The following is a 14,861-nucleotide window of genomic DNA, read 5'->3' as shown; positions in this document are numbered from 1 at the left end:
GAGGCGAGGAACGATTTGGACATGCTCATTCTCGGGCGCTTGGTTGCCTGCATCCAGCTCATCTGTATCCTCAGAGTGGGTGAGTGATCTCTGCATGAATTCATCTTCGGGCTTCGGAACAACTTTTCTCCCCGGGCTCTGGTGGGTTTTGGTGTCTCTGATCCCTTTTGATTAGGTATTGCAGGCGCAGTCCCTGTCTGTTCCACACTGCGAAAACACGCTGCCAACACCACGGGTGGGAGCGTTTCTCCTACCCTTTTTACCTCAGCCGCCGGCCTCCGAGGATGCGCGGTACCCCACGCCACCCCCGGCACCGGCGGGCTGCTCCGGGCGGGGCTCGCCAGCCCACCTTGCCTCTCTGCTCCCCCAGCGCGCCCCGCCAAGCCCTCTCAGGGGTCCGGCCCCGCTGGGCTGCCTGCACCCGCGGGGGAGGGACCGGGTGTGGGCCGGTGACAGGGGGAGAGAGAAAATCCGTGCCCGGCAATGCTGATATCGAGCTTCTTTGGGGACATGAGATGTGAGATGTTACTTTAGGCTCTCGCATGAGCTGTTCCGAAGAGAAGGGGATGGTGCAAAATTTCACTTCAAAAAAGGATTCGTTCTCCCCGAACGGGTAACGTCAGTGGTTGCCCTAGACCATGCAAAATACCAGTCGTTTATTCACGTGGGACCCCACATACAGAATATGGATTCATATATAGATTTAGTAGGACTGCTTACATAACTAAATTCATTTTCAGCTCATGCAGACCTGTGCAACTGGAGTGCATTCTACAAATCATGCAGTGCCCTGTTACACGAGACGATGTTTATTATAACCAGCGTGAGTCACTTGATGCTGTTAGAAGTGCTCTCTTCAGTACGTCGTCAAATAAATTCTAGCAGCTTACGTGGTAGGGTTCGTATCTTGTTGGATAATCGGTTTGAATTTATAAGCTTTTATCAAATAGATCACTAGAAAATACCAGTTGGCTGCTTGTATTTCAGTATGAGGAACTTGGGAGCCTCACCTCCATGTGTACAAAACCAGTCTTACAATAGGTCTGTGGTGACAAAGTAGTCACTAACCTACATTCGTCACCCAATAGGTGGTGCTGCTTCTGAAACCATGCAGCTCTATAAACAAAGATCGGGGTTAGGTTACTCGCAGTGAAAGCAATTTCGTAGCAAGTTCTACTAGTTAGAGAAAACTACTTTTTAAAATTTTATGAGGAAAAGTATTTTTGCCTCTTTTCAGAAAATACTGTGGAATGATTCAGCTATATACGTGATGAATGTAACTGACCTTCAGTTAAAACGTGTGATCTTTGTAAGGGCATTAATAACATTTTAATGTCACTTTTAAACTAACCTATTCCTAAAAATAGGGTGTTTACTACAATTCTCTTACTTCTAATAATTTTCTTGTACTATGGCAAAGAATGGCCTATTATAAAACTTTTGATAAGTTTTCATAATGTCTTTCTTACATTGCCAACCTGTTTCCTAAAATCAGATGTACTCCCGAGACTATTTAAAGGAAAAAAATTAGCAGATGTTTTTACATTTGTGTGGAGGTATATGAAAATGGTTGAGAACAGATCAAGTATACAGTGATATGATCATAATGTAATACAACTCTATTCAGTTTTGGAAAGAACTTCCCTATTCAGGTGATCCTACCACATTGGAATCAATGAAAGACAAACATAACTTCTGTAACCTTTTGTTTTGTTTTGTTTTAAATAATTTCATCTAGCATCTTACTAGAAGTAAGCTGGTTTTATATAATGTAGCGTTTAGGTACTTGTTGTGCATATGGATGTTATATTCATGAATTTGCGAGATCTGACAGGATGGGAAAAGATTTTCTACTCATACATAAGGTGTAAGTGCATCTACTTTTTGTTTCTCTAGACTGATACACTGTTGTTTTCAAACCTGACCTGAAGAGGACCCCCTTTCTAGATGTGATGGATTGATTTGGTCTCAATGGTGCATCATTCTGAAGACTCATGGGCTAGACTTCTCAGTGTGTTCAACAGTATGATTGTTCCCAAGAATGAATACCCTGTACAAGCTATTAGATAGATTTAATCAGATTTGATTTGAATATGTTCCTGTTTGAGTACCTCTCCATAATAAATATGCTATAATCTGATAGCATTAGTTCATAGAAACAAATACTTAGTCAAAATCCTGATATTATTTTCTTCTGTGGTTTTTGTTTGTTTGGGTTTTTTTTCATAAAAAATAATATCAATTATTGCATACCACCAATGTATGGTTCCAAGGGTTTGGTGAGAGAGAAGAACTGGATGGGACTATCTGGCTCTTACCATTAAATATTTCTGGTGCAGAAGAAACCAGACCCACAGCTCTGTGAATGAATTGGTGCTGGAGAGCATGGCAATCTGCCTCTGTGGAGCCTACGCTTATTAGCGTGAGGCTAGGCAACGTGTAGATCACAGCCTCATTTGCTTGCAGTTTCAAAAAACGTACCAGACCTCAGGTGGTCTGGTACAGAGCTTTTTAAGTGGTCCTTCCTAGTGAATCTGACTGGGATATTTGCTGTTGACTTTGGGAGATTCATCAGGGAAATCTGTCTCATATGTGTCCAAAAAAGAAAAGGCAGCCAAGACACCCTCACTGAGGAATAAACTATTAGAGCAGATGTAGGCAAAAAGTTCTTCTGGGAATGGCAAGACAGCGACAGTTCATTCTCTGTCTAACTGAAGAAATGCTTAGGAGCTTAGTTCTAACTTATCTGCTGAGTTATGAACAGCACCTTCCTTCACAGTGTTACTGAAGCCAAGGAACTTGATTACATCAAGTACTGATGTAATTTTTTATGGAGCAGGGTACTGTGTGAGTAGTCTCAGTGAGTGCCATTCAGTGAAACTTGTGGAGTGAGATGCTCTTCAGTCACAAGTAAGAGCTCATAAGAAATCCTATGCAATTGTTTGTGAGCACTACCGTGTAGAGATTTCCTATTGAGTTTTTTCTTTTACTAAGATTAAAGGGAAAAAACCCCAACCCTACATGGACAATTCACTTGGATTTTTACATTTTTATTTTAAATGAGAAATTTATGAATCTGTAATCTTCAGCCTGTATATGTCTCAGACTGAAGATATTTGAAAATCTGCCCTGGCTTACTGATGTGTTCCATGTAACCTGAAAGTCAATGAGGTGTGCCCTTTTTGTGCCTTTTGTGGCATTGTTCCTATGGAAATAATATCTGGAGTCTTTTCAATAAGTAGATTATTTATGAATTTGTGTAGGCAAGAAAATGTTCATAGAAAAAGGAACATGTTTTAACAAATTACACTGTAATTGTGGTTAAATTTGAGTCAAAGAAGTGTAAATATTTAGGCAAGAGTTAAAAATATTCCATGCTCTCACTAGAAAAATGTATGGGTAGTTTCCCCAAATAAGGTAAAAAAATTTCTCTAGAATTAGCTGATCTGCATCTTACTGCTATCACTGTCTGACCTCAACCAGGCTTTTGTGTTTCAAAATGCAACTAATTAATCTATAAATTTAATTAGTTGTGTCTCAGTTTAATTTCTCACTATCTAGAAAATACCTCTCTCTCGTTTTTAATTTTTTTCTGGCATCCCTGTGCCATGACTTTATTTGCACAAAGCTGGTAACAGTTCCCTAAATATTCTTGTTTTTCTTATACAGCTGACATCAGGACAGTATTTCCAAGCTGTCAGGCAGCATGCACCTCACTATCAACATGAAAGCAACTTCTCTGCACTCTTTACTGGATGGTCACAACTAAAAATAGTGAGAATCTAAAGCACAGCACACTTTGGCCTCCTAGATCCAATCACACTGTGTGTTCATTCTCATGTCCATGTGTTTAGACTCAGTAAGCCCTTAGACTGCTAGAGGACTGTGGGATCAGATCCTTCTTTTTTGCACTAACCTCTTATTTTCACAATGTTTTTGTAGGCCAGTTATTTGGCACGCTTCAAACTGAATTGCATCACAGTAATAGTAATGTATACTACTGCTAATGCTTGAGCACATTTTACATTTAAGATTGTATGTTCCTATGGATGATGATACATAGCTCCTATGGAGAAATTTAATCCTGCCGTATCTAAAACATAAGAGCTAAAACAAAAAAAATAAGAATTTTAGAACTGATTTATTTTATACTTTAACCATCTATATTATGACCATATATATGTTATGCATTTTTGTACCATAGAGATTTATATATATCAAAATGTAAATATACAGTATGGATTTCTTTTAGGTTCAAATACTAGCAGGTATGAAAAGTGATGAAATGAATGGCATTTTAAAATTAATGTCAGTGTAGCCAAGTATTTACTCAGCACACTAGTCGTCTGTAGGACATATCTAAAATAGTTATGTAACTTCCAACATTGAATCAATACAATTCATAAGGAGAGTTTTCTAAACTGCATTTGGCCTTACTTCATCTCTGAATTTACCCTTCTATCTGGATTCCTGGAGAGAAACTAAATACTATATATAAAAATAAGATGGTAATTTGAAAACATTATAATTATAATCTGTCTTGTAAATTAGGATGTTAATTTATTAAAATAGGCACTTGCCCATTTCTAAAGGAAGGCTATTTCCTAGATTTTCAGTGCTCATCATTTAAGTGGCCACTTCCCACTATGAGATCTCTAATTAGGAATTTAAGGGTGAACAGATTCTGTTCTTTCCCTGACAATTTCAATTCCTCTTCAAATGTGCTGTGCTTCTCAGTATTCCCCGTAGGGCCTAGAAGTCTGTGGCAGTTCCGGAGCCCCCAGCTCCCATTTAACAGCTCAGTTCTCACAGCTTCGTGCACCATTTATGTGGCTTTCCTGTTCAAGACATCCTTTGGCTATTCAATAAGCTTCTTTTCCCATAAAGACAAAAGTTACCTTTTTGAATACATGTCAAGCCTTCTGTATTAGAAAGATGAATCTACAGGAAGAAAAGGACTTACAGTATTAAATAAACAAAATCCACTAAATGAAAGATAGCAAATATTTCAAAGAGGCTGGGACTATAAATGAGACTTGGCTCCTGCAGATTGTTGAGGAACTGTTGGCAGCAGAATACTTTGGTAGGAAGGTATGGTGCAGGTTGCTTGTTGAATACAAATTACAAATCGAAATTAGATGTTGGTCCACCAGTTCAGTCGTGAGGCTAAAGTGGAAATAACTGGAGATTTTAGAAACAGTGGGAGGGTTTATTTTGCTTACTTTGCATCACTGGCTAGTAATTGTGGCACTATCTGATAGAGGTGAAATAGTAGACTTTTTAAGTAAAGCAGACACTGTGAAGTGTCACAGCTTATTCTAGATGAGGCATGCCTCTCAAAAGCTCCTATTGCCTTCTACATCTTGCCCATAGGAGACTTTGGTTTCCTTTGATCCACTGGAAGTAGCCTATTTCGCCCTACAAATCAGTATTTTTCATTACTATTTGAAGACCCCAGGAGCTATTGTTTGAGTTAGTTAATTTCAGAAATCATTATTGTGGTGGAAGTCACGAGGATGATGAAAGTCCTATCCTACATCTGATGAGGAAACCTTGGCAATGAAAGTAGGATGCCTGTGGAACTTAGGTGTTTGAACACAAATTTTTAATCAAAAGGTTCCCAGACTCAGCTCGTACTTTGGTGGCTTCCAGGGAAGCTTTCAGGCAGCTATAGTTTCTCTCCTGCATGTGCCCTAACCTGGCCTTATCGTGTGCATCTCAGTGCCTCTTTAAGTCCAAAGTTTCCTTGGATCCAAACCCAAATATCCTTTCAGATGACATTCCTGAGCCTTAAGTCAGTAAGGTTCCCTAAATACATACTGACAGAATCATGATCTGGCTGCTGCTGCTTCTGTTTGGGACAAAGGACAAGAGGGTGGCTGTGCCACCTTCTCATGTTGTAGCCCAGTCACTGAAGCATTTTACCAAGACAGTCTAGAGAGAAGGACTGGTCTGAGATAAAGGGATTTGAACCTCCATCTTCTGTCTCCAAACATTAGGTTTTGTCAAATGAGAAGACTTTTCATACTTCTTGTGTAATATGAAACAATTTAGCTTATTTTTAAAATTTTTGTTAGAACAATATTTTGAGAGGATTCTGGACAGTATCTTGAAAGAGGGTTGCTAAGCAGTTGGAAACCACATCTATTTCAGGAATTTTTGGAGCTGGAAATGGAACCTGGGAGAGTTTGCAAGAAAATTTGCCAGCATGTAAGTTTGCCTTTTTCTCACTGTCCAATTCAGGCTTCTGAAGCAAGGACTCTGAATTAGTAAGATACCACAGCAAGATAGAAAATATGAGGTCTTAGGACTGCTCCTACTCCTATTTCATTATCTACTTGCTGGATACAATGCATAAATCACTACCCCTGCATTTTCTCTGGTTGAGCAGATTTTGCTTGTTTCTTTAATAGTTCCAGATACTTATTTAAAGAAGGGAATTCTAGGTTGCACTTCTGAAAGACTAACCTCTCAAAGGTGGGCAAAGCTCAAATATATTTCCACCAATTCAGCATTTGACATCAGCTCTCCTGGTCAGCTGAGTACCATTTGGGTAAGCCAGTTGCTTGTTACTGCACTCAGCGGCTTAGATCACCTAAAGACAGGGGAGCAGCCTGAACTTCAGGGCTCTGGAGCCTACTGCTGTTGTGTGACAGGTGGATGATTCTGCTAAAGCCATCTTGCACTTGAGTTTTTTTCTAAGTCAAGGCTATTAAATACATCCTTTGCACCACAGTTTCAGATTCAGCAGCTAAAAAACAGGCTAGATGTGGTTTGGCTACTTGCCGTATAAAAAGCACTATTTCCTTGTCTAGATTTTTACAGCATCCAGTTAGACATACAAGGTGACGTGTTTGGTTTTTTCCTATTCCCCTTTATGTTTCACTAAACATAAAGAATGTAGTTACTTTGAAATTTTCTCTGTGATATTGAAATACTAAAGATCCTACTGTGCAGGTAGCATTCAGCAATTTGTATTTCTCTATGAAGATACTAGGACTTCACTTGAGCAGTGAGAGATTTTATTAAGAGTTTTTGGGAGCAGTATATCCATTAGTAATTTGGCTGTGAATTGTCATCCTCATTGCCAAAAAACTTCTGCTAAATATTGGATTACCTGGAGCCTGAAATACAAAGTAGGTAACATTTGAAAAGGTATCCATCTTCACTGCCTGATTTATCTGTTTGCTGAGATACGATAAGAGTAAAGCAGTGAAGAGGTGGTTAAACGGTGACATGGAAAGGACAAAATAAGAGATGTCCAGAGTACTTTTACTGTGTTAAAATCGTGTTACAAAAATTGGTGTTCAGAATCCTGTAAATTAAGGATGTTGCATAAAAATAAATCACATCAAATATATCTTAGTGAAAGGTATGCTTATGTAAATTCCCTAACAGAATGTGACAAAGAATTCCTGACTCATTTAAAATTTTCTTGGAAGTCATGGTAAGCTCTTTAATGAGGACAGATTTTTTTCTTGGTTTTTGATAAGCTATCCACACCAAATGAAATATTTTCCTGAAGAAAATTGAAGGATTTACTGAATTCATTGAGATTTAGACTGGTTTGTATCATAATTCTTCAGAATACATTTTCCCAAAAATAATGCTATTTTTCAAAGCTGTCAGATCCTTAAAAAAGATAAATCTGTAATGTTCTGCATGGGCAGCATATACCGAAGAAACTAAAAGCTTTTTGAAAGCTAAAGCAAATATTTTGAGGAAAAATGAAGCCTTTAAAATCAGCGTTTAAAAAAAGACTTGATTCTTCAATTGCTTTATATGCTGAACTCCATGATTTCAGCAGAAATTCCCAAAAAGAAAAACATCTGCTTGCTGAGACTAAATAGCTAATGATCAGAGTAACAGCTGGCTTTATAAAAGGGACCTAATATTACTCCAGGCAATTTGTCTTCTGGCTCCATCCCCAAACTGACCAACTGGGTTTGATCTATTTCTAGCCATTTAGAAAAGTCATTTGGTTCCAAGTGTATGCCAGTTATTTCTGTCACTTCCTTTTGTAACTCTTATTCTGATAGGCATGTCTAAGTATGATAACTAAAAAATTTGTCAGGCTGGGACTTCCTGGGAGGCCCAGGACCCTTCTTCCAGCTTCTTAGAGCATTCCAGCTAGGTGTCTGTGACATGTCATTCTAAATTGGTGCACTCACCACACAACCCATCTGCCTGTCATTTGCACAGAGTTTGGGGCAAGTCTTGTGTGGTCTGTGCCTACCTCCTTCTTTATTAACTTTGAGTTTTGGTCACCACCTTTGCATTTCATGTATCTTGCAATGTTGCAGAAAAACTTGCTTTGGGTTGTTTTGTTGGGTTTTTTTTCTAACACACCTTGGGTTTGTGTTAAAAAAAACCTGTGTATCACTGTAGATCCACAGATCAGAGTAGTTACTTCTGGCTTATGTGCACAAATAAATCCTGGATGAGCACCAAGGGGAAAAAGTTTCAGAAGACCTCTTTAAGTTTTAGGATAGCGCTAACACAAACCCAAATGACTGTAAACTGGCAATGTACAAATTTATACTGAAAATTCAAAGAAAGTTCCTAACCATTACAACAGTGGAATTCTGAAAAGTGTGTCCAATGTTAACAGTGGGAGCAAAAAGCCAACCTGATTTTTTTTTTTGTAATTGTAGAGTACTATGTTTTTTATGAGAGCCTGTGGCACCTGAAGCAGGAGAGAACCCTGACAGTGATCTAGAAGTTCCTGTCAGTGAGTAGCATGGCACAAACTGTGCTAAATAAGAAAACTGAGCAGTGTGTAGCTGGCTGTGCCAGCCAGCTGCCCACCAAAACCACATAAACCAGTCATTGCTCATGATGGACTGGAGCATTTGTAAGCTGAGGTACTAAGGAGTGAGTGCTTACTTAGCATCTCAAGTACCCCTCAGCATTTCAAAATGCATACAGAAAAAGAAAGAAATTTATAAATAGGAGACTATATATATCATAAATACAATGTAAAGTCATGACACTTAAAAACTTGCATTTTGTGTTTGTTTATTGTATTTTGGGGCTGTTGACCACTTGCTTTTTTAAATAAGATTACTCGTACAGGTACAAGGTAAGAAACCTCCTTTAAAGAAAGGGTTTTGAAATTGTGTTGTATGACTTCAGGGGCTAGTAGTAGAGTTAAAATACTAGCCAACTGAAAATCCTAGGGAACTAGCTATCAGTGTTCTCACTCTCTCACCTGATACAACTGTAGGAGATTTCAATTCATTTTATTTCAGTGTCAAATTTTGCACTGGCTGAATTCTGAAAGTATTCTCTGGATCATCTGCCCATTTCTCATCAAACCTCTCCACGTCCACCTGTCATATTCTCATATAAATGGTTTGGCATCTCTGTCAGCCCCATTTCTCACTACATGCACATTTCTGCAAAGACACAGGCAGTTATGTGGTAGTTTACTCATGTAAAATTACTCCAACTTTGTGAGGGTTCTCATTGATTGGCTTCTGCACTCCTTTTAAAGTGTAATTCATACATATCTGATACAATTATTTCTCCCTGATTGTTCCTCCTCTTTTATTTGGGATGAAGAAAAAGGGATTTGTGTTTTGCTTACTGCTTTATCTGTGTGGTAAAAAATCAAACAAACATAAATCAATATGTATTAGAACGAGCAAAACACTGGGTAAAAAAATGTAAATTCCTTATTTTTTTTCTCTACAGGTTTTATTTTCTGCACTGCTGCCTAATCAATTTCAAAGGTTTATTTTTTGGTATGTCTTGATGAGAGACATAAAATATTTCTGTATTTAGAATATATATATGTATTTGACCAGAGATCAGGACAGTATTACATTCGACATAATTCATTCAGAAATACTTAGACTAGAAATTTTTCTTTTAATCCATTTGTGAAAAATAGATCCATTAAAAATTCCTGAGGATTATGCAAAAATATCCTTTAATCTGAATCTTTTTTTCAGCATTTTCTGGTTTGTGCTATCCACTGTGGGATTTGTCATGCATAAATCAGCAGACAAAGTATGTTTCGATGTGGCAGTAGTCATCTTTGTCTGTATGGGAAGTTCCAAACTTTTTGTGTGAGGTGATAAGATTGTGACACAAAATCTTCTAAAGATTTGTCTGAGCAGTGGCTGTACTCATGAAAAAGGTGGTTTAGATTAGATACTAGAAAGAAATTCTTCACTGAAGGGGTGGTCAGGCATTGAAACAGGCTGCCCAGGGTAGTGGTGGAGTCACTGTTCCTGGAAGTGCTTAAAAAAACCATGTGGAGGTGGCACTTGGGGATATGATAAAGTGGTGGACTTCGTGGTTGGACTTGATGAACTTAGAGGTCTTTTCCAACCTTAAAGATTCTATGATTCCATGAAAAATGACAAAAGGAACAGATATGCCCTGTTGTTAGGAATACGTGCACATCTTTTATGATCCGATTAGCTTTTGCAACTATTTAAGTGTTTACTGTAGAGGAGATTCGTCATAGTAAAACATTTTGCAAGTGCAATTTAGAGCAGATTAAAAATGTCCTTATTGCCCTGCTGAATGGAAGAAGACGGGTTCATCTAAATCTGGTAAAGCTAATAAGGCAGTGATGCATAAAAAATAGTTTCAGGTTACATGCAGTCAAGTGAAATACAGGAAAATGTATATGGAGCAACCAGAAAATCTAGTCCTGTTTTTGGTGAATAAGGTAATATGAGTTAATCAGGTTTTTCTAATATGATCTACTCATTCTATCACAATTGTAAAGAGTGCATTTGAACAAAACTATAATACAGGTTTTCATGGTTTGCTTCATTAGTGAAATAAATCCTTGGATGTGCAAGAGCTTTTTGAAAGACATGTAACCCTGAAATCTGCTGTTCCCTTGAAAGCAACAGGAAATTCAACCTGCTCAGAGCATGATTAAATCAAAGGGGTTTCATCCTCTTTTAGTGGAACTCAGAATGCTGGGTGTGCATAGACTGGGAGTCACAACAGCCAGCATGCCCTGTGCTGGGACATGCAAGCTTGGCTGGTAAAATAAAGATCAGTGTAGATAAAAAAGTGTGAAAAAATAACAAACTGGGACATGCCTCTCAGGGCCACATATTGGACATAACTATGCTGAAACATCTTGTTTAGATGGCTAGACTTGGGAAGTTCAGAATTGTTGATCTTACTAACCCTAAACCAGCTATACAATGCTAATACTGGACACTTCCCATCATCACCTAATAATACAACGTTTGCCAAAGGAGCAGGAGGTGGCAATCCTAAACCTTTCCCCTGTACCGGGGTTTGAACCACAGCTGTGGAGTGCAGTATGATCCACAGTATGACAGAGCACAGCAGCTGAGGATGGGCAACACTGTTAATCTGTACCAGGCTGAAGATGGGAATTGTAGATTGAAATAGAAAACCTAAATATTCAGTCCAATGAGTGGGGTAAGGTGGTTCAGTGCAGCATTTCCAGGTGCTAGACTAGATTTTTGCCCCCTCTTCTTCACTGCACCCCTGCTACCCTGCTCCAGAGCAGCAGCTGCTGCGGTGTGTGAGCAGCAAATCCCTGGTCTCCGCCTTCTGCTGTGGCTTCCTACCACCTTCCCCTGCTACACCCCCACAACACTGTCACTCTGTGGCTGCAGTAGGGATCTCTCTGCTGAGATGGACACAAATGTGCATTTGGCAGCCTGTACTGCTGGAAGGGCCTCTCTGTCTGTGATGGGCAGTGGGCAAGAAAATACGTTCTGTAGGTTGGTTTAAAGCCTTGAGTCAGCAGTTGGACCATACTGGGTTATATCTGTCATAAAAGGAGTGACATGGGATTCCAGTCCTGCTATCCAATGTAAAACACACCAGGATTTCTATTGTCTCCTGTAGTTTTGAAACCTGATGAAGAATGCTGCTCTATCTCCTGGTCTGGTCCATCTAGTGCTTATCTAGGTCTTCTGGGCATCTCTGAATGGTCACCTGCTTACCCTGCACCCATGAAGTCTCTGTATCTTTCAGTCTTTGACCAGTTGCTGATTTTTTTGTGTTGCAGAAGGTGAACCAGTTAGATACAAAAGTGGACTGTAACTCTCCCAGAAAAGTGTGTAGCTGTACCGTTAGTCTGTGTAAAAAATGTGTGCATTTGTATCACGCCTGTTGGAATAGCAGGAGGTTTTCTGCCACAGGCAGGTATGGCAATGGAATGAGCAACTGCTGCAGTGCCCTGGAAGAAAATACAGCATGTGCTCCTTTTTGTAGCAAATCAAATGCTTTAGATGGCATAGAGACAACAGATGAGTTTCCCTGGTGAGTCACTGAGCTTCCCTAAAGCCCTGTATCTCCAAGGCTTTCTGCTGAGGTGAAGCATATTACTCTGCTCCCAGTACAGGCAAGACCTTAAAGGCTTAGTCAAACCTGTAATTAATTAATGCTTGTGTAAGATTTAGAAGATATTTCACTAGATGAGCACTAAGTCTGTTGCTAATGATTTCAAATATACGAAGCAACTTCCTAAAACCCTTTGAAATTGGCAATTATAATGTTCTGTCTTACACGGGAAAGCTTTGATCACTTCAGAGCAGGAAATAAATGCATGACTTAAACTGGAGAGATACAGTGACAGAACAGCAGCAAACTGTGAAATACAGTGGCATGGCAGAGAGCCAGGGGAAGATTTGCTGTTGCTCCTTCCAAAACCGATTTGAAGTCATTTCAGTATTTCTGTCTTGCATAAATGACTGTGAAAGTCCTAGGAGGTCTGCAGTTGCATGTGCTTACAGTCTGAAGATAAGACTTGATTGAAGAATTTTTGCCTTCATGTCCTCTTCATTTTTTTTTTTTTTTTTTTTAATTCCTATGCAATTACGAGGGTACATTCTGCCAGAGCTCTAGAAGCAAACCTAATGAAAATCTGACTAGTTCTATCACAGGTACTTAAATGTGATTCTTTAAAAAAAATGTTAAAGTATGTCTGAAAGCTTATTGTTTTCTGTTCAATGGTAGGAATACTTTGCAGAGAAACTAACTAGCTACAGTCTAGAAGCTTCATTTTTGCCACGGTGTTTTCTGAGAGCAAAACGTGTGAAGATATCTTCTGTGCTTGACTAATGCATGTTGTGGGTTTAGCAATGCCATCCACCAAATTGTTTCCCTAACTCATTCAATTTTTCATGAGGTCATTAAAATTAAGAAGATTCTTAGTTATAAAGCAGTGTGGTATTTGCTTGTGAACTTTTTACAGTTCCTCAAATAACTTTCAGTTATTAATGTGTAGAAGAGAGAAAATAAGAACATTTTAAGAAAATAAAAATGCATTCTAAAAAGACTCTGCTTTTAAGGATGTATTGGGTTTTTTTAAACTATTGTAGTGCTGTCACCTGCATATAATATGCACCTGCTGGAGGCATCTTCAGAAACAGTTATTTGCTTTGATTAATTGCATAATAAATTCTCCCTTGTGGCTGATTAAGTGAAAAATACTAGAAGTTGCTTCTTGAAGGAGCAAATACTATTGTAATGGTTTTATATCTTAATAAAATAAAGTTACATCCAAGTAAAATGAGGGGAAAAAGGTCTCTCTCTCTAATTGTCTATAAGCTTTCCACTGAGGGATTAGATGTTAGCACTGTGCCTATAGATGCAGTTCTAGTACACTTCAGATATTTTACAAAAAATTGGGAAACTTATAACTGGTTACTGGAAATACAACCATTTAAAATACACAATATATTTATTTCATTGTGTACACAGATTAGTCCTTTAACTGGCCTTTTACATGTGTTGGATACTTATACAAAAATGAGATCTGAGGTTATACTGACATGTGGAGATGCTGTATAATCAGGGAATCGCTACATTAATTACTTATGTATTGACAACATTTAAGTGCATCTGGCAGTGACCAGGGTTTCATTTTATAAGGTACCATGTGAACACAGAGCAGGAATATGACACCTACTCTACAGAATTTAGAAATAAAATAACATACAGAACGAGAAGCTGATAGGACAGAGAAGGCAGGAGTAAGTGCTAAGAAAAAGTCATATATTAGTCAGTATAAAAAGCAGATGAGTTGGTGAAGCAGCAATTTGTCATATCTTTTCTAGCTATTCCTGTGAGTACCCATTTTCAAAGAGGGATTTAAGAGGTCTGTCTCAGTTCTACATCTGAAAGGTAGAGGTAGTAATACTTCACTCAAAGGTATTTTGTGTGAACAAGAGTACGTTCACATTTCTGAAGCTCTTTCAAGAGTGAAAAGGTTGGCTCCAAGTCATAGGTTATAGGGCAGCGTCGCTCTGTGAGGACATGGTGCAGGGAACCTTTGCAACCTCTGAGGACCCAACCTGTGTGTGAAGGCAGCTCCATTTGCAGTCCCTTGGAGTCCCTGGTGCAGCTCTTTGCATCTCCAGGTAACACTTTGAGATGAGGAGAAACGTTAACCTGGAGACCTGCTGTATCCTGATGATTCAATAGGAAACTGAAATCATGAGACCGTGGAACTGCACCTGGCAGTTTCAGCTCGAGCATGTCATTTTACCTTTGCTTGTTTGCTTCCTGCAAAGCTGAGATGATATACCCATGCTTTCTGACATCAGTTCAGGAACAAAAGTACTACATACACGTGAGGGTGCAGACATATTACAGAGTGCACGTGGGCATGTCAGCAGCTGAGGTGTTCTGCTTTGTGTGAAAAAGGGAGCCCTTTCAGCCTGAGAACAGCCTTCCTAATGCTGTGTGACTTCACTTAGGGTAGACTGCATGTACATTTACACCTGAAAACATGAGTCAAAACAGCTGATCTGAACATTTAGCTTGTGGTGGATCCTCTCTGATCATAATCATAAATGGAGGTTCTCACCCTGTGTGACCCACTGCTACTCAGAAACTATGGGCTG

General features: G+C 39.0%; 1 protein-coding gene across 7 annotated transcripts in view; it reads left to right on the top strand.

Annotated features, from left to right (window-relative positions):
- Positions 1 to 6: 6 nt before the first annotated feature.
- Positions 7 to 14,861, top strand: part of PTPRZ1 (protein tyrosine phosphatase, receptor type Z1) — a 130,221-nt gene continuing 115,366 nt past the window's right edge. For all 7 annotated transcript variants that reach the window (XM_008640974.1, XM_017743751.1, XM_017743749.1 and 4 more), the window contains exon 1: positions 7 to 79. In XM_008640974.1, coding sequence (XP_008639196.1) covers positions 22 to 79 — 58 coding nt within the window. In that variant the 5' untranslated portion in view covers positions 7 to 21. The remainder of the gene's footprint in view (positions 80 to 14,861) is intronic.

Source organism: Corvus brachyrhynchos, unplaced genomic scaffold (genome assembly GCF_000691975.1).
Source record: "Corvus brachyrhynchos isolate BGI_N302 unplaced genomic scaffold, ASM69197v1 scaffold29, whole genome shotgun sequence".
In the NCBI taxonomy this organism is placed as follows: Eukaryota; Metazoa; Chordata; class Aves; order Passeriformes; family Corvidae; genus Corvus; species Corvus brachyrhynchos.
The sequence above is the reverse complement of the archived record's forward strand: the minus strand, read 5'-3'. Positions and strand labels throughout refer to the sequence as shown.